This window comes from Schistocerca cancellata, chromosome 1 (genome assembly GCF_023864275.1).
Source record: "Schistocerca cancellata isolate TAMUIC-IGC-003103 chromosome 1, iqSchCanc2.1, whole genome shotgun sequence".
In the NCBI taxonomy this organism is placed as follows: Eukaryota; Metazoa; Arthropoda; class Insecta; order Orthoptera; family Acrididae; genus Schistocerca; species Schistocerca cancellata.
In genome coordinates, this window is record NC_064626.1 from 600,468,559 (window position 1) to 600,495,190 (window position 26,632).

At 43.6% G+C, this 26,632-nt stretch overlaps 1 protein-coding gene across 1 annotated transcript; it reads right to left on the reverse strand.

Moving 5' to 3' along the window:
- Positions 1-1,691: 1,691 nt before the first annotated feature.
- Positions 1,692-26,453, reverse strand: LOC126182296 (eukaryotic translation initiation factor 3 subunit G-1-like). The gene is made up of 2 exons (XM_049924838.1): positions 26,302-26,453; positions 1,692-2,869 (listed from the first exon to the last, which is right to left on the reverse strand). Exon 2 carries the CDS (start codon positions 2,846-2,848, stop codon positions 2,015-2,017), a length of 834 nt encoding a protein of 277 aa, XP_049780795.1. The 5' UTR covers positions 2,849-2,869; positions 26,302-26,453; the 3' UTR covers positions 1,692-2,014.
- Positions 26,454-26,632: the final 179 nt, after the last annotated feature.

Sequence of the window (26,632 nt, forward strand, 5' to 3'; positions counted from 1 at the left end):
GAGTGAGTATTTGCAGCTATTTCTATGGTGGATGAGACATCAGTGAGATCCAGGTCTGCAGGGGATGCTAAGATCTCCAATGCATCCTCAGATAAAGAACTGATAGGGAGTGGTGGTGTTGGGGCCACCAGAGGGTCCTGTTTCTTAGCAGACTACTACTTAGTTTTCTTGCTCTCTTGCTTCTCCTTAGGGGCTTGCTAGGAAGATTTCTCCAAAGCAGCTTCAGGCATGGAGTAAGACCATGAAGCTCTTCAGTCCAGCAGTTTTTGGCCTCTTGAGCCACAGGCGAGTGTCCGCCGTGGCATTAGTGGAGACCTTGGGAGAGAGGGCCCAAAAGGACCCCTTCCGCATGAGATGATGCTGTTGCTTCTACGGCAGGGGGGAGGGACCAATGTCACCTGCATTTGGGGGGCCTTGCTCCGGAAGTATGTGCTTTGGCAGCAACGGAGGAATATTTGCCCCCTACCACCAAGGGGGCAGGTTTATTCTGGTGGCCCAGAGGTCCCACCGTTCGTGGCACAGAGTGAGGAACCACTGGCACTTGGGACGGCGATGGTGATGTGGCTTCAGCTTATGTCGACGTCAACCGAATGGCGTGTAATCTTTCAAACTTCTGTTTAGCGTTTGTGCAAGTCAACTGGTCCAGGGTCTTTTACTCCATAATTTTTCGCTCCTTTTGGAGTACTGGGCAGTCTGGCGAGCAGGGGGAATGGTGCTCTCCACAGCTGACACAAGTGGGAGGTGGCGCAGATGGAGTATCTGGGTGCAGTGGACGTCCGCAGTCTCGACATGTGGCGCAGGAAGTGAAGCGGGAAGACACGAGCCCTAATTTCCAGCACTTAAAGCACTGCATAGGGGGAGGGACGTATGGTTTAACGTCACAGCAGTAAACCATCGCCTTGACCTTTTCAGGCAATGAATCACCCTCAGAGGCCAAGATGAAGGCACCAGTAGCAACTCTGTTGTCTTTGGGTCCCCTGTACACGCGTCTGATGAAATGAACAACCCGCCAATCTAAGTTGGCGTGGAGCTCGTTGTCAGACTGCAAGAGGAGGTCATGATTGAAAGTAATCCCTTGGACCACGTTGAGGCTTTTACGGGAAGTGACGGAACAGGAATATCACCCAGCTTGTCACAGGCGAGTGACACTGGGATTGGGCTGGGGATGCTGTCAGAGGAAAACATGCCCAGGAAGGTGTCCTCGCCTGAGAGATGGGGATGAGCAGGACCGCAATGTCACAACAAGAAAGTGGGCTGAAGATCTCAATGCACAATGGACACCATGCACCACGTAAAGCGCCTTTCTCCAATTGGCTTGCTCTTCAGGTAAATTTTGAAAAATGGAGGTCAAACCCTACAGGGGACCATCACACACATAAAGGCCAAAAGGTGAGACACACTTTAGTCACCTCTTACAACAGGCAGGAATACCTCAGTCCTATTCTAATTCTAAGTCCTGAGCCCACCGGAGGAGGGGGAGGACCATGCTTTGTTTCCTGGCCATTAGAGGCAAAGCATAACTCTGATTTTACTGAAGGAACACTCCTGACTTGTTCAATAGCTTCATCAGTTTGCCACCTTACTCGATATTTCCCCTGTTCATGGGAATAATGTAGCCTTTGTCATCAAAAATGCTGAAATTCACTCCTGAGGAATGCCTAGAGATATATATAATAGGAAATTGCAGACTCTTTATATGTAAATTATTTATTTCAGTAAAGCAAGAAATTAACAATGGTTACAAATTATGCATATATGATATCTTAACCGGCCAACAAAAACTTCTCACAATGGCCCTACTGTGGACAATATTCATTATTACTACATAATAGTAAAAACTACTTCCACTGTTGTGCTACAAATAAATTTATTAACTATTTTGTTAGTACTTTAAAATGAATTTGACATTTCAGATTTCATACAATGTTGTTTGATGTTAATTATGTGACAAATCAAGCAGACATATGGCAAGGAAGCCTCGCACCAAAACCAGCAGTAAAATATATCTAAGATGTCAATTAGGATTAAGTGGCTTTGACCATTCTGCATTCAATATCAAATGATCATATCCATGCCCATTAAGAGATTTAATGGCCTTTTCAGCATCACTTCTGCTCTTGAAGTGTATGTAGGCAAAACCCTTGCACAAGTTTGTGTTCTTATCTTTTGCCAGATAGAGTTTTTGTATGGGACCAAACTGTTTAACCAAATCTTCCAAATCAACATCTGTAGTACTATCAGATAAGTTAGAAACTCTAATTGCAGCTTCATCACGTCCTCCACGGAGATCAAGTCGTTTTGCACCACCATCGCGAAAACCAGGAGCTACATATTTATTTCCTGGTTTCTTATCATCTGCTCCAATTCCTCCCAGACCTGGACCTTTATCAATAGACTTATCTAAATTTAGATTTGTTGTTCCATGTGGACACTTTGTTGTCCAATGGTCACCGGCACAGTTGCGGCATTTAACAGCCCCTTTGTCTTTAAGTTTCTCCAAAATATTTTCTTCTGGCTTATCTTCTTCCTTGCTTGATACAAACTGCATAATCACATCTTCAGCAACAGTTGTAGTAGCAGCATTGGGACCTGGCTTATCATTTTTGGATTCTCCAAATTTCTTCCAGGTTTTCCTCTGGGCAACTGACTTTGAAACTTTAATGCGTTCAATTTTGTAAGTGGTAATGACTTTCACTTTCCGATTATCTTCATCTACTTTGTAATCTGTGACAATTTTATAACCATTTTCAATCACTTCTGAAGTAGGTGGTAGGGCAGCAGATGATGCTGGTCCTTCTTCTTCAACATCATCAGCCCAACTGGATTTCACTTCTTCCAGAGCAGGCATTATTTAACTCTCGATGTACACCTAAAAACAACACATTATTTGAATAAGTGTTCAGTATGTAAAATGTACTTTATTTTATGTTGGCAGAAAAGCAGCAGATTTTATAAAGGTTATAAAACCTACCTCTACTATCATCTGGGATGGAGGGGGGGGGGGGGGAGGCTGAAGTTAGCTAATTCATAATACTGCACTCTTCATTAAATAAAGATTTACAAGCAAGCTAAATTTCATTTTATAAAGTCACAACTAACAAAACTAGTTTAATAAACTAATGGACATATGATATCTGACAAATATCAGATGTACCACGAGGCTGGACAACAGAAAGATGGAATAATGGACAGTATACAGCACCACCATATGCAAACCCTCTAATAATGCTTTCCAGATTGTCTCTGAAATCACTTATATAGATTAAGAACAGCAGAGGATGTACAACACTTCCCTGAAGAACCCTGGATATCACTCCTGTTTCACTCCACGACTTCCTGTCAATTACTGTGAATTGTGACATTTCTGGAAGGAAATCTTTAATCTAGTCACCCAACAGATGATACCACAGAGGCATGCAATTTGATTGTAAGCAGCTTGTGAGGAATGGTGTCAAATGTAGAAAGCTGGAATCAACTTGGAGAGCCCCTGTCTATAGCACTGATAATTTTGGGTGAACAAAGAGACACTGAGTTACACAAGAACCATATTTCTGAATGTGTTGGTTGTGTGCCAATAGATCATTTTCTTCAACATAATTCATGATGTCTGAACTCAGTATACATTCCATATTTCTTCTGCAAATCCACGCCAATGACATGGATCTGCAATTCAGTGGATTACTTCTATATCTTCTCTTATGTATTGGTGTGACCTGTATAACTTTCGAGTTTTTAGATATGATCCTTTATCGAGCAAGTGTCTGCGTACAACAGCTAAAAAAGGAGCTATTTCATACGCATATTCTGAAAGGAATCTAACTGGTATACAATTTGGACCAGGAGACCTGCCTTTACTAAGTGAGAAGTTCTTTTTACAAATATGGCACCTCTTCCAAATTACTTGTGTTGGCAGCTGTTTGAGTTTAATTCTGGAATATTTACTGCATCTTCTTTGGTGAAAACTTTGGGAAACTTTAGTAACTCCACTTTTGTGGCACTGCCAACAGTAATATTATCATTGCCATTGGGCATTCTGTCTTGCCACTGGCATACTTTAATAACACCTGAATCTCTTTGGATATTCTGGCAGGTTTAGAGAGTTATGTTGTGGAAATGACTAAATGCATCTCGCTTTGAAGTCAGTACCAAGTTCTGAGCATCTGGAAACTGTTGACTGTCAAGAGAGCACTGTGTAAGCCTTCAATGACCACAGTAGTAGAATAATGTCAAATTATCTTTCAGGAAACCCTAAGAAATTCTGGGTAAGTAAAGGCTGTTAGTGGCACCGAAGTTATTGCCCGGTCCCTAGCGAGTAAGAGACAAACTGAAATGGAGGGTAGCAAAGCAAAAGCTGAAATTTAATTCAGTTTTCAAATATTCCTTTACAAAGTAAAACCCATGAGAATTGCCCCAATTTAATCCTCGTATCACTGAAAAGATGAATGAAATGAGAAGCAGGTGAAATTGTTAAAACTGAACAAAGCTCCAGGGCCCAATGCAATCCCTATCAGATTCTATACTGAATTTCCAACGGAGTGAGCCCCTGTTCTAGCTATAATCTATTATAAAGTCCTCATAAAAACTGTGTCGAGTAGTTGGAAGGTCACACCTATCTACAAGAAGCATAGTAGGAGCAATCCACAAAACTACCATATCCTTCACACTGACTTGTCCTACAATTTTGGAACACATTCAGAGTTCGAACAAAATGAGATACCATGAAAAGAACAAACTGCTCCATGTCAACCAGCATGGACTCTGAAAACATCGATCACATGAAACCCAACTCACATTTTTTCTCCTTTTATGACATACTGAAAGCTTTGGATCAAGGCAGGGAGATAGCTGCAGTATTTCTTCTTGATTTCCAAAAAGCATTTCACTCAGTACCACACCTACACTTATTGTCATATGTACGATCACAAAGGGTATTGAGCGAAATTTGTGAATGGATTGGGCCTTTTTTATTGTTTTTTTTTAGGAAGGATGCAGCAAGTTATCTTGGATGGAGACTCGCCAACACATGTAGAAGTAACTTTTGGTGTGCTTCAGAGAAGTGTGTTGGTACCCTTGCTGTCCATGTTGTACATTAATAACCTTGCAGACAATATTAATAGTAACTTCAGGCTTTTTGCAGATGATGCAGTTATCTGTAATGACATACTGTCTGAAAGCAGCAGTATAAAAGTTCAAATAGATCTTGCTAAGATTTAAAAGTGGTGTAAAAATTGGCATCTTGCTTTAAATGTTCAAAACTGCAAAATTGTAGACTTCATAAAATGAAAAAAAAAGTATCCTATGACTAGAAAATCAATGAGTCATAGCTGGAATCAGCCAACTCATGCAAATTCATGGGTCTAACATTTTGTACGGATAAGAAATGGAATGATCACATGGACTCGGTTGTGAATAAAGCAGGTGGCAGACTGGTTTATTGGTAGAATACTGTGGAAATGCAGTCAGTCTACAAACGAGACAGCTTACAAATCACTCATGCGATCTTTAACGTATACAGAAAAGGGTAGCACGAATGGTCACAGGAGTATCTGACCCTTGGGAGAGTGTCACACAGATGCTGAAAAAACTGAACTGCAGACTCAAACATAGATGTAAACTCTCTCGAGAAACTCTACTAACAAAGTTTCAAGAACAGGCTTTCAATGACAACTAAGAATATACTACAATCCCTACGTATTTGCTCGCATAGGGATTGTGAAGACAAGATTAGAATTATTACAGCGCATACAGAGGCATTCAGTTATTCTTTCCATGCTCCATATGTGAGCGGAATGGGAATAAACCCTTATAACTGGTACAATGGGATTGCTTGATTAACAGAGAGTTTGGGACCAGATGGCAAGGTCATCCGTCCAGTGATTCCAAAGGGGGTTACATAACAAAGAATCTGGTAAAAGTGAATGGATTCAGCCACAGGAGTCAAATTATAAACAAATGAACATTAAACACACACAGTATAAGCATAAAACGTGAGATCAGATCTACAAACTGGAAAAAAGGGGGGAGGGGGAGGGCAGTCATGGGGTCACAGACCATGAAGACTGGAAAAGGAGTCCCAATCACGACCAACCCGCCCCTGCTCCAAGACGAAAAGAGAACCTTCTATCTGGAAATAAAAACTTTCACGGAGGAAACCGAGGATCAGGTCTACCATCTGTGGATTGTCAGCTAATATTAAATTTAAGGAAGCAGGAAGACTATACTCAGCATGAATGGGAGAAAGAAGAGGATATGCCACCAATATGCGAGATATTGTCATTCTGGTGCCACAACCACATTGTGGGGGTGGGTCGTTACATAGGAGGAAACAATGGGTGAGCTGGGTATGGCCAATGAGTAAACAACATAAAACAGTGGACTACTCCTGAGAGGGGCGGAAGGAAGTGCCCCAAACTGCAGTAGACTCCTTGATTGTGCGGAGTTTATTACTATGAGCAGTAGCACTCCAGATGGCATTCCACAGTTGGGCAAAGAGAGATTTGATGTAGATCCACATATCCACAGCTGGAATTGTGAAAGGAAAAGAGGGTAAGTATCTGCTCCCCTAGCCAAATGGTCAGCCAATTCATTCCCTGGGATTCCCACACGACTCGGGACCCAGAAAAAGACGACTGAACAGATGGCATACTCGAGGGCAGAGAGGAGGTCATGGATGGCAGACCAAGGGGTGACGAGAGTAGCATCGATTGATAGCCTGAAGGCTGCTCATGGAGTCTGAACAAATTAAAACACTATGGAGAGAGGCCTGAGAAACAAACAGGATGGCCCAGTAAATAGCTAGAAGCTCTGCTGTAAATACACTACATGATCCTGGCAACAAATGGTGCTCGAAGCTGGTAGGAGATGTGAAAGCGTGTCCCACCTTATCAGTAGTCTTAGAACCATTAGTGTAAAGGATGGTGACACCCTGGAACTCTGAAAGGATGGCACCTACAAGACGCCGGTAACCCACAAGAGCAACAGAGACCTTAGGACCCTGGAAGAGAGCGGTCCTAATCTGTGGTCTAGGCACCATCCGAGGGGGGCTACAGGAGGAAAGACACGAGGCGCAGTCCAGTGAGTGTAGATGGAGATCCCGGCAGACGGTAGTGAGGCGCATGCCAACTGGCAATCCCATCCGTGGGCAGGTGTTAGAAGGGAAACATCCCTAACAGGCGAAGAGCAGGGTACACAGAATGGTTAGGGAATTGGCAAAAGACGACTGCGTAAGAAACAAGGAGTTGGCTCCGTCGGATGTGTAGAGGGGGAATCCCTGTGCTTCTGTGAGGAGACTATCAACAGGACTAGTGCAAAAGGCACCAAAGCCAGACGCACCCCACAATGATGGACAGGGTCGAGGAGTTTCAACAAAGTGGAAGGAGCTGATGAGCCATAAACCTGACTACCATAATCGAGTCTGGACAAAACCAGAGCACGGTAAAGATGGAGAAGAATGGAACGGTCTGCATCCCAAGATGTATGGGCCAGGAGGCAGGGAGCATTGAGCTTCCGCATACATGTAGTCTTTAGGTGATGAATGTGGGGCAGCCACGTCAGCTTGTTCTCAAAAATAAGGCCCAAGAAATGGGGCTGTGTTCAACATAAAGGAGCTGGTTGCCTGAATAAATTTCTGGATCAGGGTGTACTGTGGGTCGACGACAAAAATGCGTAACTCGTGTTTTGGAGCAGGAAAACTGGAAGCCATGGGTGGTGGCCCACATAGAGGCTCGTCGGATGGCACCTTGGAGCTGGCGCTCAGCAGATGCCATTGAGTGGGAGCAGCACAAAACACAAAAATCTGTTAACATAAACACCAGGGTAACCAGAGGCTCAACAGAGGTCACAAACCCATTTATGGCAATGAGGAAGAGCGTGACACTTAGAGATTATGATGATGATGATGATGATGATGATGATGATGATGATGATGATGTTGTTTGGTTTGTGGGGCGCTCAACTGCGTGGTTATCAGCGCCCGTACAATTACCCAATCTTTGCTCAGTCCAATTTCGCCACTTTCCTGGATGATGATGAAATGATGAGGACAACACAAACACCCAGTCATCTCGAGGCAGGGAAAATCCCTGACCACGCCGGGAATCGAACCCGGGACCCCGTGCTCGGGAAGCGAGAACGCTACCGCGCGACCACGAGCGGCGGACTGCGTGACACTTAGCATAGAACCCTGTGGGATACCATTCTCCTGAATCTGAGGGGTGCTGAGTGAAGTGTCAACTCTAACCCAGAAGAGTCAGTAAGATAAAAACTCACTGATAAGAATCTGAAGGGGACCACTGGGGCCCCAGCCATGGAGAGTAACTAAAATATGATGGCGCCAAGCCATGTCGTACACCTTATGTAGGTCAAATAACACTGCAGCAAGGCGCCGGTGGCGAGTAAAAGCCTGTTGGATGGCTCATTCCAATCGGAGTAAATGGTCAGTTGGAGATTGCCCTGCCAGGAAGCCACACTGGTATGGTGACGAAAGGCCCAGAGATTCGAGTACCCAACAAAATCTGGAGTTGACCATCCTTTCAAGCAGTTTACAAAGCACATTTGTAAGGCTAATGGGGCAGTAACTGTCGAGAGACATTGCGATTTTCCTGGGCTTAAGGGCAGGGATAACTAAACTGTCTTACCATTGTGACGGTAAAGCACCCGTGAGCCAGATGTGACTGAAGACCCCGAGGAGCTGTTGCCTCTGGGGAATGTCCAAGTGTTGAATCATCTGATTGTCAATGGAGTCTGGCCCTGTGGCTGTGTCTCGTGAAGAGCTAAGAGCCTGCACCAATTCCCATTCTGTGAAAGGACATTGTAGGGCTGAAAGTGGTGCAGGATGAAATGGAGGGGGGTCTGTTCAACTCTGTGTTTCTGCTGGAGAAAAGCAGGAGCACAGGAAGCGGATGACGATGCCATCACAAAGTGTGTCGCAAGGTGTTCTGCAAGCACCAATGGATCAGTGCACAGAGCTCATTGTATGTTCAGACACTGGACAGTTGACTGTTGCTGGCAGCCCAGAACACTATGGACCATTGACCAAACCTGCGATAAAGAGGCACATGTCTCCAAGGAGGAAACATAGCACTCCCAGCATTCCTTTTTATTCCACTTAATAATGTAACGAGCCTTATCATGAAGATGCTTAAAAGTGAGGAGGTTGGTCTGGGAGAGATGTCACAAACTGCTGCAGCGCCCATTGGCAGTCCTGGACAGCGACTGCGATGTCCTTGGTCCACCAAAGTACCGGCCGATGATGAGGGGGCCCTGTGGATAGGAGGACAGCAGTGCAAGCAGCATGAAGAAGAGCGGCAGAGATGCCTTCCACAACTACATCATCAATTGAATTTGAGAGCGAGGTGTCAAAGCGGACAGCAGACATGTATAAAGGCCAACTGGCCTTGTGGAATGCCCAACGTGGGGGACTGTCTTCCTGGTGGCAGCAGGGGAACGATGGTGTCACTGGGAAGTGGTCACTGTCACAAAGGTCATCATGGGATGACCAACGTAGCAAAGCCACGAGGGCAGGGGAAAAGATTGAGAGATCGATAGCAGAGAAAGTGCCATGAGCGGCACTGAACGGTTTAGGGGAACCATCATTGAGGAGACACAAATCAAAGTCCGTGATAAGTTGGTCGATTAGAACACCCCCAGCCGTTGATGTAATACTCCCCCACAGTGGATGGTGGGCATTGAAATCCCCAAGGAGGAGAAACTGGGCGGGAGTTGCTCAAGTAAGGTAGACAGTGCAAATGGTGAGTGCTGGAGTCATTTGCACTCTAACCGCTATCACTTCCAAGGCAATACGTAGGGGGCTCCAGTCACTAAGGACATTGGAGCGAACCAAAGTGCAGACCCCCACCAGATGCTATCCCAGAGCCAGCACGGTTCCGACAGAGTGCCCGATAACCACGTAAAGTGGGTGAGTGGTCGTCACAGAAATGCGTTTCTTGGAGAACAAGACAGAATGCAGAATAAGAGGAGACAAGATGTTACATTTCCGGTAGGTGACAATAGTAGCCGCTGCAGTTCCACCGGATGATCGTGTGGTGCGAGTCCAAGGTAGGCTTGAACAAGCCGAGGAGGTCAGGTCACTTGGTCAGTAGTAGTCACCAACAAGGATGGGTGACATCCACAAATAAGATGTCAGACTCTGGTTGCGAGAGGGGAGTTGGCACCTCCAGGGGCACCAGAGATGCCTTCTCTTGGGATTTATGTATCATCTTCTTCTTCTCTTTCTGAGAAGGACACAGGGGGAGTACAGGCGTCTGCAAGAACGGGAACCGAAAGAGAGCAGGTGACCTTGGGGCCCACAGGAGGTGCACCTTGTGGCCGACTAGTGGTAACAGTCTTTTTGCCTGAGAGACGCTGGCGAGAGGGTTCCCGGGAGGGAGCCCGATCACCGGCAGATGCCGAAGAAGGGTGGGGTGGGGGGGGGGGGGGGCGGCACTTCTTTGGCTGGGGTGGGGGCAACTCCCTGACAGAAGGTCGTGGGATGGCATGGGAGGTGGAGGGGAGAGAGGGGCGGGGCTGGGGTAAGGACGAGGGGGGGGGGAGGAGGAGGAGGAGGAGGAGGAGGAAATAAAGGCAAAAGTTGAAGATAGTGACACCTGATGGAGTGTCTCATACTTTTGGTGAGTCTCAGTGTAAGACGGACGATCCAGGGACTTATATTCTTGTATCTTCTTTTCCCTCATGCACGCTGGGCAATCCGGTGAGTGAGGGGAGTGGTAGTCAGCACAATTAACACACACAGGCGGCGGAACACAAGGGGTTCCCTCATGGACAGGGTGGCCACAGTCACAAAAAAAATGTCTGCCATACAGCAGGAAAACATAGGCCCAAAACGAAAGCACTGCATAGGTGGAGTGATTTACAGCTTCACGTCACATCTGTAGCACATAACCTTTACCTCCTCTGGGAGGGTATCCCGCTTGAAAGCCAGGATGAAGGCGCCAGTACCTGTGCGGTTGTCTTTGCGACCCTTCTGCACATGTCGAACAAAATGAACATCACGCTGCTCCAGATTAGCCCGGAGTTCCTCATCAGTTTGCAGGGTGAGGTCCCTATGAAAAATGACTCACTGGATCATATTCAGAGATTGATGAGGAGGGAGACACTGGGACATTGCCAAGACAATCACAGGCATGAAGAGCTGCGGACTGGTTGATAGTTCCCATGAAAAACAATGGCTTTGTGGCGGTGAATGTGTCCACATCCGTCCTAGTACAGACGAGGTAACAGGGAAAAGGTTTTAGCCCAAGACAGCGAGCCTGGCCCTCCTCCCAAGGGGTAGCCAGGGAAGAGAAGGCTGCCGGGTCATACGAGACAGCATTTAAGGATCCTTCACCATTGAAGAGGTGGCCATGTGAGAAAGGACAGATTTTTGTAGCTTGATATGCTTTATGCGCCAGGCATCCGCCCTGATACCACCCACTCTGATCAGGGGCTCTCCCCATGGGCACCGCCCAGCCACAGCAACGGCCGTCTGGCACGGCAGCTGTTGCCGGGAGTTCTGATGTTCCAAGAAGACAAGCAACCACTTCTTGGCATACATGGGGCAGGAATAGCTCAAGTATCAGTAGTGTGATCCCTGTGTTGTCAGGGGGCTCAGACACATGGATACATAACAGTCCCACCACGCGGTCTGGTTACACATGCTGGTGACCTAGCACGGCGGAAGGGGGCCACAGTGGGGAAGGGAGAGGAATCCACACCGTAAATGCTAGGGAGGAAGTTCTTCCCCATATGGCTCACACTAAAAACAGGATATTTTGAAGTGGAGGCCAAATCTCAAGTGGGGACCGAAATGCCAAAAGGGAGAAAGAACCGGAAAAAGGAACAAAATTGCAACCAATACAGGAAATCAGAGAATAGCCAGGTCGACATAAAACAGAACACAGAGAGAGGAGAAGGAGGTGGCAACGGAGAAGGAGCAGGGATAGGGAGGGAGGGCTCAGGAAGAAGGAAAATCAGTGAGGGAATGAATGAGCTGCAATAGCTTGGGGCCCGTGTGCACCATGCACGAACTCTCAAAAGAACTGTGAGCCCCCTGGGGGATGGCACTATGGGACTTGCCCTCTGCCAAGCACTTCACTGTGGTTTACAGAGAATAGATGTAGATCCCTTAGGTACTGTGTTCTTTTAATCTGATACACTTCGCACTGATGCTTTTGTATCAATGTCGTGATAAACCTTGTGTAGTGTGGGGGATACATTCCATCCATTAACTGCCATCAACACTATTTATTTGGTCAGTTTGTACATACACTGACGGGGAGAAAAAATAATTGCAACACCAAGGAGATGTGCAACACAAACAAAAGTTGGTAGGTGTTTCTACATCTGGATGGTGATGTCTGTTAAAATTTTGCACCAATCTCTTAAGAGCGGCACTATTAGTGCTGCTATGAGACTGCATATCAAGTTTGTTATAAATACATGCTGTAACAGTTCTGGGCATTAGTTACTTTTGAAACCAGACAGGGTAAGTTGAAATTATTAAAGAATGTCTTGAAGGCGACAAAGATGCCTTCATCAATGTCTCACTGACTGGATTAGTAATTTACTAAAGCTACAAGAAGCCGGAAGTTCCTTCTGCCATATTGCAAAAAGACTTGGCAGGAATGTAGCAACTGTACATGACTGACTGCAGTGGTGGTCATGAGACTGTATGATCGCAAGATGACCAGGCTCAGGACAGCAAAGGGGCATTACCAAGAGGATGTTTAGCGTATGGTTCTAGCATGCTGTACTGCATCTGCAGCAGCAATTTGAGCACCACAGCGGTACAACGAACTGTTACAAATCATTTACCTCAAGGAGAGCTCCAAGCCAGAAGCATGCATTCCACTGGTCCCAAACTACCCCCATTTGCAACTTCAGTGGTGTCAATCGAAGGATGGACATATGGCAGCAGGAGCACTCTCCTCATTATCCCACACATTACAACTGCAAATTTGTCAATCTGGCTTTTTTTTCTGGGGGGCGGGAGGGGGGGGGGGGGCGGCACTAACAGTGAGGTCACCGGTCCCATGACCTACGATGGCAGAAATCAAGGAAGGAACAATACAAACAGCACAGTCCAGTATAGAGGAAGGGATAATGAGCAAACAAAGAGTGAAAATGAACTTCAGGGCAGCAGAAAGAGTAAAGAGCAAGAGTGGGGTGGGTAGAAATGGGCAGAACAGGGGTGTCCCAGAAACACTATGCGCAGTGCGTTACCAGGATTCCCGTGGACCTGTCCCGACACCCATATCATACCATTATTATGATACAATGTGGATAACACCAAGGGAAAAAGACAAAAGAAAAGGGAGAAAAATCAACAGACCACATGAAATGAAGGGAAAAGGTGGGGAGAATCTGATAGCTGTGGAAGCAAGTTCAAGGCCTTTAATTCCAGAGGAAAATTCAAGGTGTTAAACCTTAGAGCACAAATAACTTTCAGGAAGAAAACTGAGGATAGACGTAAACATGCGATGGTCATCTGCCAACACATGAGACAAGGAAGGTGGGAGCAGACATTTAGTGCTAAGGGCAAAACACAAAGGCAGTCCAGCAAAATATAGATCACTGTGAGGGGAGCCCCACATCTACAAAGGAGGGCCGGCTTATTGTGGAGTAAAAAACCATGGGTCAACCAGGTATGGGCAATATGAAGATGGCAGAGGATGGTAGATTACCACTGGGAAATGCAGAGGGAAGAACGCTGCGGTGGGAGTCTCCTTGATTGTATGAAGCAAAAAGGGATTTGATGTAAAGCCACAAATCCAACTCCAGAGTGGACATGGAGAACAAGGGGTGGGTGGACAACCACCCCCCCCCCCCCCCGCCCACTAACCGCAGGGTGATATGCAACGTTCATTACCTGGGATACCTACATGGTCAGGAACCCAAATGAAATCAACCAAACAAGCAGCATCACCAAGATGCTGGAGAAGGTTTTGGATGGCAGAGACTAAGGGGTGGCAGGAAAAACTCCGACCGATAGCCTGAAGGCCATTCACTGAGTCCGTACATAACAAAACTGGGATTAGTGAGGGCAGTCTAATGAATCAGAGGGCCCGATGATGGCCATCAATTCCACGATAACCCCCCACCCACATGTGGCAGGCAGGGGATGGTGTTCTGTGCCAACAGATCACTTTTAGGCATATCTCATATGATCAGAGGATTTAGAGCAATTGGTGTAAAACAGAATTGCATTGTCAAACTGCCATAAGAACATACAGAACAAACAACGGAAAATGACTGCAGCAGTGGAGGTTTTTGGAACCTGGAAGAGAGCCATCCCAATCCAGGGCTGGGGAACTAACAAAGGGGGGTTGGTACTGTAAGTGCCAGATAGTATGACACAGGCCTTTTGACTGGCCAACAACTTGAGAGCAACAGGATAAGACACTTTTTCCTTCACCCAGATCTCCTGGACAGCCCACTCATGGAGATACATGGGACACACTCGGGATGATGAGGCATGGTCACTATTACAATTGATACAGCAGGGAGGAGGAGGCAGGCGATCACCCTCGTGAGCATCCCTATGACAAGTATAACATTTGCCCTGTTACGACAAGACATTCGGAGTGGCTGTAATGTTGACAATGGTAACAGCACTTCACGTTTAGAATGTACAGTCAGACCATGATCATTTCACAGCCTGCTTTGATCTTTGATGGACGCACTACTCTATCAAATGTGAGGAAATGACTACATGTAGGCACTAAGGTTGCATCAAGCTTTTTCTTTACCCAATGGACTGCAGTGATACCCTGCTTGGAGAGGAGAGTTTGGATTTTGCCCTCAGTCAGAACCATCGAGCTGCCTAGTATAAATAACACCAGGTGAAGAATTCAATGTTTTGATGGGCCTCGACACAAATAGGATAGCTGTGGAGGAGATAAGCTGTAACAGTTGTTGGGCTCGAAAATCACACACTGGTCATCAAAAATAAAGTCTCGTTAAGTAGGCCTAAATGAGAGCAAGATTTCACAGACCCAACAACTGCATCAACATCTTTGTTAACAATAAATGGGTTAACCACAGCAAAGAACTGACCACCTTCCATACATTATACTGCAAGGACCTGTGGCGCAACTGCAACAGTGAGTCTAACCTCATGCTGCTTACATTCAGTAGACATGGACTGACATGTAGAGTGGCTCATGGTGTAAAAATCACCCGATTGCTAGCATCTCTGATTATGTGGTGCTCCTTCCAACCCTCTTCCCCCCCCCCCCCTCAAGTTCACATTTCCTGATCTTCGGACAGATGGAACAACTGACAATTTGTGAAGGAGACAGCTCAGGCAATCACCCATGCCTGGACCTAGCCTGTACCTGGGGGTAGGTGCGAACCCTACCTGTCAACCCAGGGATGGGAATTACACGTTACCCAGTCACCTGTTATGCGTAAGGTGCATGGGCCCCCTTCGGGTTTAGTTTTGTTTGGTTTAAGAGTGGGCAAGAGACCAAACTGCTTGGTCTTTGGTCCCTTGTTCCGAATAAAACAATGTCACAAGGGGGAGAATAAAACAAACGAGATGTACAACACAAAAAGGAAAGAAAGGAAAAACCACAAGAACAAAGGAAAGGTAACAATCAATAGAAGGAGCAAAAGAGGACAAAAAAACAGATGCAAAAAATAGAAGAGTGTAAAACAAGAAAGCAGACTACCGTGGCTAGCCAACCACGAGAATAAAAAGGAGAAGCCAATAAGAGGAGGTCATAGCCACAGGATGGAGGCACTCAAATTCCCTCTTAGCCTCAGTGTAGGGTCTTATATTCCATGATTTTTCTTTCTTGCTGTAAAATCCTGCAGTCTGGCGAGCAGGGCAAAAGGTGCTCTCCATAGTTCACACAGATGAGAGGCAGGGCACTTTGAGTATTGGCGTGTGAAGAATGTCCACAATCTTGACATGTGACGCTGGAAGTACAGCGGGACGACACATGGCCGAACTTCCATCACAAAGCACCACACTGGGGGAGGGATATATGGCTTGGCATCACAGCAGTAGACCATCACCTTGACCTATTCGGACAATGTGTCACCCTCGAAGGCCAAGATGAAGGCACCGGCGGCAACCTGATTATTCCTCGGAGTCATATGGATGCACTGGACAAAATGAACACCTTGGCGCTCTAAGTTAGCACGCAGCTCATCTCATCATGAGACTGCAAAAGATGGTCCCTGTGGAATATAATACCCTGGACCATATTTAAGCTCTTATGAGGTGTGATGGTAACGGAAACATCCCCCAGTGTATCACAAGCGAGTAATATGCCAGTGACTGGGCAGAGGATGCCATTTTTATCAATACTGACCCTGACTGCATTTTGGACAAGCTCTCCACCTCCCCAAATTTGTCCCCTAAATGCTCAATACGTATCTGAGGCTTCATTGAAACAAATGAGTCCCCATCAGCTCTCGTACATACGAGATATCGGGGCAAATAATCTTCACTGCCTTTCTTAGCCTGGTGTTCCTCCCAGGGTATGGCCAGGGAGGAGAATGATTTAGGGTCATACTTCATTGTGTTGTAGTGAGACTAACACTTAAGACTGCTGGTGTGTTATCACCAGCAAATGATCATGTGGTATGCTTCATTGTACATCATCCACCCTGATCCCACCCACTCTGACCAGGGGCCCTCCCCACCGTCACCACTCAACCGCAGCTAGGCCACCTGGCCACCTGGCAGTATGGCAATTGCCAGGAGTCCCGATGGCCCAAGGTGACGGGCATCTACTCCTTGGCATATGCAGGGAGTTAACAGCGCAGGCATCAGCAGAGCCATCCCTGTGTGGTCAGGGGGCTACAACCAACAGGGTACATGGCGGCCCCACCACAATGGACGGGCTACCATACTGGATGTCAGATGCAACCAAGCAAACAGGTTCATTACCATCGTCAGCGCAGAAAACGATACTGCACAGTGGATGGAGGAAAATGTGCACAGGAGGGTGACCTCACCCAACAGCTGGAGAATGAGCAAAAGTGCAGATCCATGTCGACAAAGGATGTGACAGGTCTCGGCGCATGATGGACATGGCGCACCATGTAAGGCTCTCTACCCCAACTGGCTTGCTCTTCGGGAAAATTTGGAAAAACGGAGGTCAAACTCAACAGGGGACCATCACATAAAGGCCAAAATGTGTGAGACTCCTTTTAGTTACCTCTTATGACAGGCAGGAATACCTCGGGCCTATTCTAAACCCCAGACCTGCAGGGTGTGACCCCCTTAAGGAGGGAGGAAGAAGAAACAAAGAGGAAGCCCCAACACTGAAGTGGAGGAAGGATAGGAGAAAAAAAGTGGAAGGGCTGTTCTGATGTCAGGCTACTGGAACTTCAGAACACACTGGCAATAATTCCCCAAAGAATAGGGAAAAAGAACAGGAGGAGGATAGACATGCAGCACGGAAAGGAAAACTGTGCTACAAAGGCTGCAGCCCCTTAGCAGCCAAGCACGAACTCACCAAAGAGTGGTGCGCCCGGGGGTGGGGGGTTGTTTCCAGACCACAGTGATGAACATTGGTAACAACCTCAAGCTACATGACAGAAGCCAGCACTAGTTGGAGCTGTGAGAGAAGGTATTCCAGTGCAGCTCAAACCCAAACACAACATTCACAGCCCCTATCCATGCTAAAAAAGTATAAATATGCACAACACAAACAAGAAGTTAAAGATTAAACTACAGAAGCATGAAGAGAAAGTTCAATTGTAACACATTTTCATTTAGAAGCTTGTGGTATACTGATCAAACAAATGATCTGGATGCCAGGTGCTGCTGTAATGGAGATAGGCACTTGGGATAGATGACATTCCTGTAGAATTATTGAGAGCTTTGGAAGAACATGTCATGACCAAACTATTCCATCTGGTATGCAAGGTACAACAGGCAAAATACATCAGACTTCAAGAAGAATTTAATAATTTAAATTCCAAAGAACACAAGTGCTGACTGTTGTTGACTAAAAGTTTAAAGGAACATTCTGAGCAATTAAGGAATTGTCCATTTAGTAACGGAAAGAACACTTTACTATGTTGAACAAATTTGCGTTTATAAAAGTTGCAGTAGTTATGGAGATCCGCCAAGGTTTGCATATGATATACTATGCAGAGAGCTGCATCAAACCAATCTTCACACAAAAAAATAAATTAACAGTTTCACTTATCAAAGGAAATTACTTTCAGACCATATTACTGCCATAGCAATAATTAAAAAGTAATGTGTTCCCACATGTGAGGACATCAAACGTGAAATTTCAATTTAAACAATGGAAACTCCGGGTTGGAACATGAACAATATAAGGAAATGGATCGATTGCTACTCACCATAAAGATGACACATTGTGCCTCTGCAACTCTGGAGATAGTTGTTCTCACTATTAAAATTTGTCATGTAGTGCAATAATTGATTTTACTTATTTATTCATGAAGCAATCACCTTACAATGACAAAGGATTTGTGATCATAACACAATGAAAATAAATAGCTTAGATAAACACAAATACAGAATATGTAAGGATGGTTTTAGAAGGGTATAACATATGGTAAACCATGGCTTCCACAAGAAACCATCCAGGCATTTGCCTGAAATGATTAAGAAAACCATAAAACACTAATTATGAACCCAGACAGAACAAACTCCATTCCACTGAATGAGGCCAATATTGCAACAATTACACTATCTCTCTCAGTTGGTACCTACTGTACAACACACTTGATTAAAGACAATTTGCACAAGGTAACTCATAAAAAGGAGTTTTGTGCTGTTTCTGTGCATATCTCTACACTATCACTGCACACCATAAGGGCATCCAGTGGTGAATCCTGGGCCAAAAACATGTTAGTATGTCCCTAGTTCTCCCTTCAGTCTGTCCACAAAACTGACTAGGCCCATAAGCATGCTACTTCGCCCCAAGCACATCTCCATGTCTTCCCTTAAGTCTGTACTTAAGACTTCTCAAAAATAATCCAATCATAGCAAACTCCACCATAACTGTCCCACTTTACGTAAATGTTATATCGCCAATGTGTTTCACCATTGCTTATGTATTGCCTTGAGACAGAAAAATGAGGAGAATCGCACAAGGAAAATTTTGAACAGTTGAGAAAGCTGTGGAATGGTCCACGCTAGAGTTTAAAAAGAGGGGAGTGGGGGCAAGTGATGTGATCTCATGAGTATCAGTGACACCTTGGAAAGGGCAGTTGGTTGGCAAGGTTACCAGAAGCAAAGTTGGAAAAATCTAGTGCTAGTATGGAGTCTCTCAAACCAAGAGCTAAAGAAACATCCACAGGAATTGCTTACACATCATTAAATGGTGGTTGTGGTGATGATGGAAACTACCCAAGTGAAATGTTTCAGAAGTGATTGAATTATTAAATGGTTCAAATGGCTCTGAGCACTATGGGACTTAACATCTTTGAATTATTAAACGGATCTCTTGGCAAGGACTGCTCTGGAGGATACAGTCAAATTAAAAGATAAATATGACTTTTTATGGGTTGGACTGCGGAACATTAGATCACTTAATCAGCTCACAGGTTAGGAAACTTTAAAAGCAAAATAGATTGAAGTTATATAAAAGGAACTGGTGAATTATCGTGACAGGAAGAACAGGATATCTGCTCAGGTGATTACAACTTAAACATAAAATTAAATAGGGATAACAAGAAAAATGCTGGTGAACAACACCAAGATAAATAAAAATCCACAACTCACCACATTAGTTCAAGCAAACACGCCTATTAACTCTGCAGATGAGAATAAAAGATGATGGGACAAAAAATATTCAGTATGTTTAGGGAGAAAAAAGTTTGTCATGTTATAACATTACAGGTCAGGACTGATCTATGAAGTCTTTAATATCTTATTTGTATATGTCAGTTGGTAGGGAGAAATTGAGATTTCGGGCATTTCTTTATATAGTTTTGCGTGTCCGGACACTATGCAAAGCTGTCATATAGTTGCATGCGATTTGCAATCTGTTATGTTTTATTTTCTGATAATAAATAATATTTTTTCTGATTAGCATTAAAATATAATGACGATAAATGTTTGAGGTCATTTGGAATAATATTTTAATAACTGTGTAGATGATGGGACGCCATTCTTTTACTCTTTGGAAAAAAAGTGTTAATTGTGCGTTTAAGTATGGTCAGTGTCGGGATCAGTGATTATGATTCGAGAAATAACTGATTTGACGAAGTTCAATTGTACACAAGCGCATGGGGCGAATTATGACCTTGGAATTAATTGTAGATGTATGCAGGTCAATTTCGTGACAGGCTAGTATGCGTCGTCAGTGTGTCACAGTATCAAGACAGCTTTCGCGCCGCTGATGGTTTGCCTTAAACTTGCAAGAATTTACACGAATTCTTAATTATCGCAAAAGGGTAGAATATTTGATGGTTATGCCACTGTTGATGGGTCATTGTGGAGGATGTAAGTTTGGATAGAAAGATAAATTTCAAAATCCAATATAAATCCTGTTGATCAAGGTAGCCTAGCAACCCAAAAGCTCATATGTGGTAACCAGCAGAAACAGTGTACTATTTTTCATGCACACATTTACACTCTACATCGAGGTGCGAATGATTTGTGGGTGCGAAATGAACATTAGAAAGCATTTGACTGAATAAAAGGCAAGATATAAAGAAGTTTATTTGTATATTTTGTTATTTCATGAACAGAGTCTTACGTATTATTAATATTGTGACAGACCGGTCGTAAGTGCTCTGTTGTAAGTGCTCTCATTACAAGTCGAGTTTTGGGCCTGATTAAGAGTAGCTGGTTCTTAGAGTCTGAAAGATTAAGTGAAGAATAAAATCACACTTAAATAATGCTGCATCGAAACCCATTATCTTTATACTATATTAAGCTAGTTATCCTGGAATCAGGTGGTATCATGGCCATGTAGTTGTGTGTTGTCAACAACAAATAGGTAAACACAAACAAACATTTCTCATGCTCTGATATCGACGAAGGAAAGAAGAGACGACAATGACGACATACACATATACATATACAAACGGTATATGTGGTGCCTTACAATACAACATGCCAACGTCACGGTATAATAGGACATGCAATCAATGCTGGGAAGATGAAAACAGTATGACAACATGGACTGCACGAAAGACTGAAAGAGGAGGCCACTTCACTTCATAGACTTTTGAAGAGTCTAATTCGGTCACTGCAGACACTAGATTAGATGCTAAAAAGAAAGAGTGTGTGTGTATTTTTTGGCAGAGGGTCAATACTTTGTGTTCCACTATCATAGCCTCTTATCTTGTTCCATTCACAAATGGGGCATAGCAATGGCAACTGACTCACTTCCCAAGATGTATGTGGAGGGAAGAGATGTACTACAATTAATAAAACATTCCAGGCTATTATGCCGTGGTCGAATGGATTTCACTTTACAACCCAATATTTCATCCCATCTGCGGAGGACATTTTCAACACGAACTGTAGCTTTGTTGAACGTCCGATTCACACCCAACCGATGAAGACATACTGTTGTTCTTAAGAAAATCCATATCACTTCTGTTAACACTGACTGGTGAAGAACCGAGACTTATGAGAAATACTTAATCAGTCACATGAGGTTTTGAAAGTCACTTCTTTCGTGGAAGACTTACATTTCCTTAGGATTCCTGCAATGAATTTGTGTGGCATCTGCTTACCCTACAACTAGTTTTTCTTGTTTCTCCACATAAGACAACAGATATTCTACTGTTGCTAATGCTTCCACTGATCACAAATTGTGTACTCTAACAATGTCACTGGAATGTTATGTCAATCTGCCTATTTAAGTATAATACAACTGATAGTTTTGCTCCACGCATCTATCCTCTACAGATCTTCCAGGAAATTTCTACAGCATTCTTCTGCTGAGACTTTCCTACCCACCAATACCACTGGAGGCAAATCTGGTCTTTTAAGATTTAAGAATATGGCACCTTTAATCTGCTTCCTACCATAGTTTCTGTTAAGGCTATATAAGTATGTAGCATATGGTATCAACATCTCAATTTTCTTTTAGGCAAAATCACACACTTGCGCCAAGGATCTCATATGTCAAGATGAATTTGAAACCACAAATGTTCCACTGTAATACTTAAGTCATTTTATCAGTGACATTTAAAAGGCAAAGTCCAGTGAAGGAGGCTAGAACAGAGTAAACTTGATAAGCTAAACAGTTCTCATACGCAGTTGCCCTAGTCCAAAGTTTCTGAATTTATCAGGTTGTTTCAGACTAGTTTTCTGCACATTTCAGCTTTTTGAGGTACAATTGTCCATTTGTGGTGCTTTCACTGCTGGGGATATTCAAATGTGTTTTACTTCAACGGATTGGTGGACATATCGTTTCTGTGCCCCACGTTTCTCATGTGGGTTTCCTGGAAGAAACTACAGGTTTAGAGGCAAATTCACCTTAGGACTTGCACATCTACAACAATTTATTTCAGCTAAGACTGCCATCATGTGAGAGACAGGCTTACAAAATGAAGCCAAAATCAGTGATTGCATTTATTAGGTTCTGGACAAGAAATCCACCTCTTTACATGGACTTCTTGTTCAAACATTATTTAAAAACTTTTCTTCCTCCTTATATGGTTACAAAGCAAACAACACACTCAGGCTATGATCACATCTGCCATTTTCCCAGCAGAATTCCATCTGGAGAAAACATGGCAGAAATTTCAGCAAGAGTTCTGGTCACACAGAGCAGGAAAAAAAGGGTCAACAGAAGCGTCCGATCCCACGCATTGGCTTTGACCCGTGACGTAAGGGTGTTGTCGTGTGTGACGTCATGACGGCGCGGAGTTTTGTTTGTGAGTGTGGCGTGTTTGTAGATGTCGGCGTGTTGTGGTTTGTTGTGCTCTCTGGTGGTATGTTCAGGGTTTTAGTTTGTGTGGTGTAATGGACTCAGTTTGCTTTTGCTCATTATCCAGAACTGTTCGAGTGTCGGCTGTGTTTGTAGTGGAATTCGTTTCAGTGAGTTTTAACGATGCTGTGTGAAGGTTAATTTAGTGTTGTGCGCTGCACATCGTGTGGTAATTTTAGTAAAATTTATCGGTTGTTATTTTTGTTCAGGAATGGATATGACGGATAAAATTAACAGTGCACAGGTCAAGGGAAGTGTTCGATCCCAATGTGTAGCTGTGTATGTTGGTATTGGTATCGGGAGATGTTTTTGAGCTATATAGGCCAAGGGAAGTGTTTGATCCTAATTTATGGGATCGGGAGCTGTTGTTGAGCTATATAGGTCAAGGGAAGTGTCCGATTCCAGATGATAAGTGGTATTTGGGGAGTTTTGTGATGTCTGTTTTTTTCGTCATCTTGTGTGGTTTTGTATGGGAGTGGGTGTCTAAATTTGTTTATATTTAGTTTGCCCCCACCCAAAAACACCCCATTTCCCGCACTTGTCCCGTTAGTGTCATTAGGCATTTTGTGGAAATTGTGTGTGTTTGTTTTTCGATGTATTTTGTATGTGTACGTAACGACTTTATATGCGCTATATTAGAATCGTGGTTTATGGTCGTTTCCACCATATTTGTGACGTCATGGGTCAAAGCAGACGGGCGGGATCGGACGCTTCCGTATTTCCGGAAAAAATGCCACGCATTGGCAGTGAGGCTTCCAGGTACACACACTGGAGAACCAATTTATTGTAAACAGCATTGACCAGTGTGTCATTACACAACAGTTCAGTTCTTGCATTAAATTTATTACTCACTCATTGTCAGAGTCAAAGCCAGCAGAGGAAATTGTTAAACCACCCTGTACTAGGTGACAGGGCAGACGAGGTGAAGTTCTTTCGACATCGGGAACTGAAGGCATATGCCAATACCATTCAAAGTATTATCGAATGTGTCAACTGATTTACTATAAAACTGATATTTCTGGGGGGGGGGGGGGGGGGGGGGGAATAATACAATGCTCAGGCACTGTTTACTCTGATTGTTCAAGTACTGTGGTACATGGCAATCCCTGTTTCAGATACACTGATGTGGTAAGCTGTGGCCACGAAGTAGATTTGAATTTGTTCGAAGCAACTGACTTGGGGAAAAAACTTTACACACAGACATTAAATTTGTCTCAATCAAAATCCTTTGTAAACTGGCCTACCCATACTTTCTTCATTTGCACTTGTGGCTAACAAGTCCTTTTCCCTATGTGAACACAAAAAGGAGGAAGTGAGAATGTTACCAATTTCTTGTTTCATCATGGATAACACTGTGTGATAAAAGGATGCCCCAAATTCAAAGGAATAATCCTAACATTTGGCTGGATGGTGCTGGGGACTAACTTGAATCTGTGGCCAAAGAGGTAGCTGAACCCTGCTCGTCCCAAATTAGAAATAATTTAAAGACTTATTATTCATTGTATCTAGGCTATCACTTTGTATGTGCTTACCACAAAAAAACAATTACATAAAAAATTTGAAAAATTTCAAAGGTAATGTATAGTTCATTACAATCCAGCGTCATAATGCAGGCACATAGTAGACAGCCAGTAAGGGCCAAAAAAGGACTTAAAAAGCAAGTGTGTTACTAACCACACTGTTTACAATCATGGTTAACTTGCAGGGCAATAAAAGTGGCATATAAGACAATAAAATGAACATGTACACATATTTCCACATCATCTGGTGAAAAATTAATGAAACAACCACAGTCACTGAATAAGGAAGAAAAATTAAGTGGTATTTGTGACAGTCCAAGAAAAACAACAAGCCTATAGTATTACACAACATTGTTTGAGACAGTTATAACTTTTGAAAAGTGAATACTGCTTTAACAATGGGTACAAATGAGAGAGAGAGAGAGAGAGAGAGAGAGAGAGAGAGAGAGAGAGAGAGAGACTGACTTACAGATATTTACCACGAAAGATTTTTCATTTCCACATTTTGAAAGTATTGTAACCCAAGTCTCATTAGTAACTGCAAAACTGATGCAAGCAGTAATTAGTTCATCATGGGTGAAGTGATCCAATATGGAAGACCATTTTCAATTTAAATACAATGTACCTAAAGAAAATAAATAAAAGTTTCAGTTGCATCTGTAACATTGTGATCACACTAGAACCGTGTTCACAAGGGCCATTTTCTTGGAAGCTGGAATTGTTTGAGGGGGGGGAAAAAAATCATGAAGATTTGCAAGCTTTTGTTGCTGAAGTAAGTGAGCTAGGATACTTCAACTTCGTCATGACATTTTTGTCTAGTAGACAGAAAGATCTTAATCTTCACCCAGCTGATAAGCTGCACGTGACTATAACTATGCGAACAGATCAAAGAATCTATATTACAAATCTAAACCAACTGACCGAATGAAACATATGAAATGATCCAGATGGTTTCATTCTTCATTATAATTACTGTGATCACAGTTCCGAGACATTTCTTCAATTATAAAATATAGTAAATTTAGTAGCTTCAGAGGCTGATAAAATAGTGAGTATAGTGGTGGGAAGCTTCATAATGCAAAAATTTTCTCACACGCGAGTACTCAACGCACTACCAAATTATCATGTTGGCGGTGCTTTCCACTAACTAATGGGAAAATTTGTTGAAACAAAATTTAGTTAGTGTGCCTGTTTCCAGGCATTGTTTCCTGATCGGTAGACCTACGGTTACTTAAGAACAAGTATTTGTAAGAAAGGCAAGTTCCGGGATCTTAGTTCTACGTATTTTCTAATTCTGAAGAGGGTGGGCATTGGAGAAATGAGTTTAGTATCTACGCAAAGAAAATGATGGATTATAAACTTTTAATTCATGCAGGTTCTTTGGTTAAGTACTATAAAATTTCAACATATCAGAAGTTGGTCGAGCTGAGATCCCACATCACTTGACACGGAATGATCCAATTGCTAGACTTACACGCACAGTAAAACACGCACAGTAAAATGAATGAAAATTACAAGCAGCAATACGGCAGACTTCAAACAATTTTTTGGGTAGACGACATGGGTATACACGGTGCTATAAGTGCTTGTCCATATGCTTTGTAGAATTCAAATCGAGGTAAACTGATAGTCATTTCAGTGGTTACGCTGGATCAAACTAATCTTCGTAAACGCCACGTTTTCTTAAAGTACGACAGCTGTCTACTTGTTAGTTTCCAAGTGTAACTGAGGTTCAATAAAAAAAGGGACAAAAACCTTTTTCAAAGACGAAGTATAATATCTCACTGCAGAAATCCACACAATGGTGCGGTGCTTGTACGTCAACAGATATGCCCCTATAACTATAACGAATTATGTCAACGTCAAAAAAAACATTCATGTAACATAAATATTACCTTCTGGCAAACGTTGTATAGCACTCACGGATGCAAAACTGATGATGAGACACGATTTAATATACAATATGGATTGAAGCCAATCACATTCACCTTCGTTGAAATGCTCGCACGTCTGAAATTCTCTATAGTCTATACACCGTAGTCAAAGATTACAGAACGAGCAGAGACGTAGTATTTCATTGAGCTACCGCCTATGGCTAACACTGGAGATAACCGGTTGTCACGTTTAAATTAATAGGAGAAATAGTGATAATTCAAAGAGACTGTATGCGATAAAGTATATTGAAGAAACAGAATATTTTGAAAATCGAATATAGGAGAGCGATAG

Coding starts and splice junctions, on each gene's coding strand:
- LOC126182296 (XM_049924838.1), bottom strand. CDS start 2,848: ATGCCTGCTCTGGAAGAAGTGAAATCCAGTTGGGCTGATGATGTTGAA.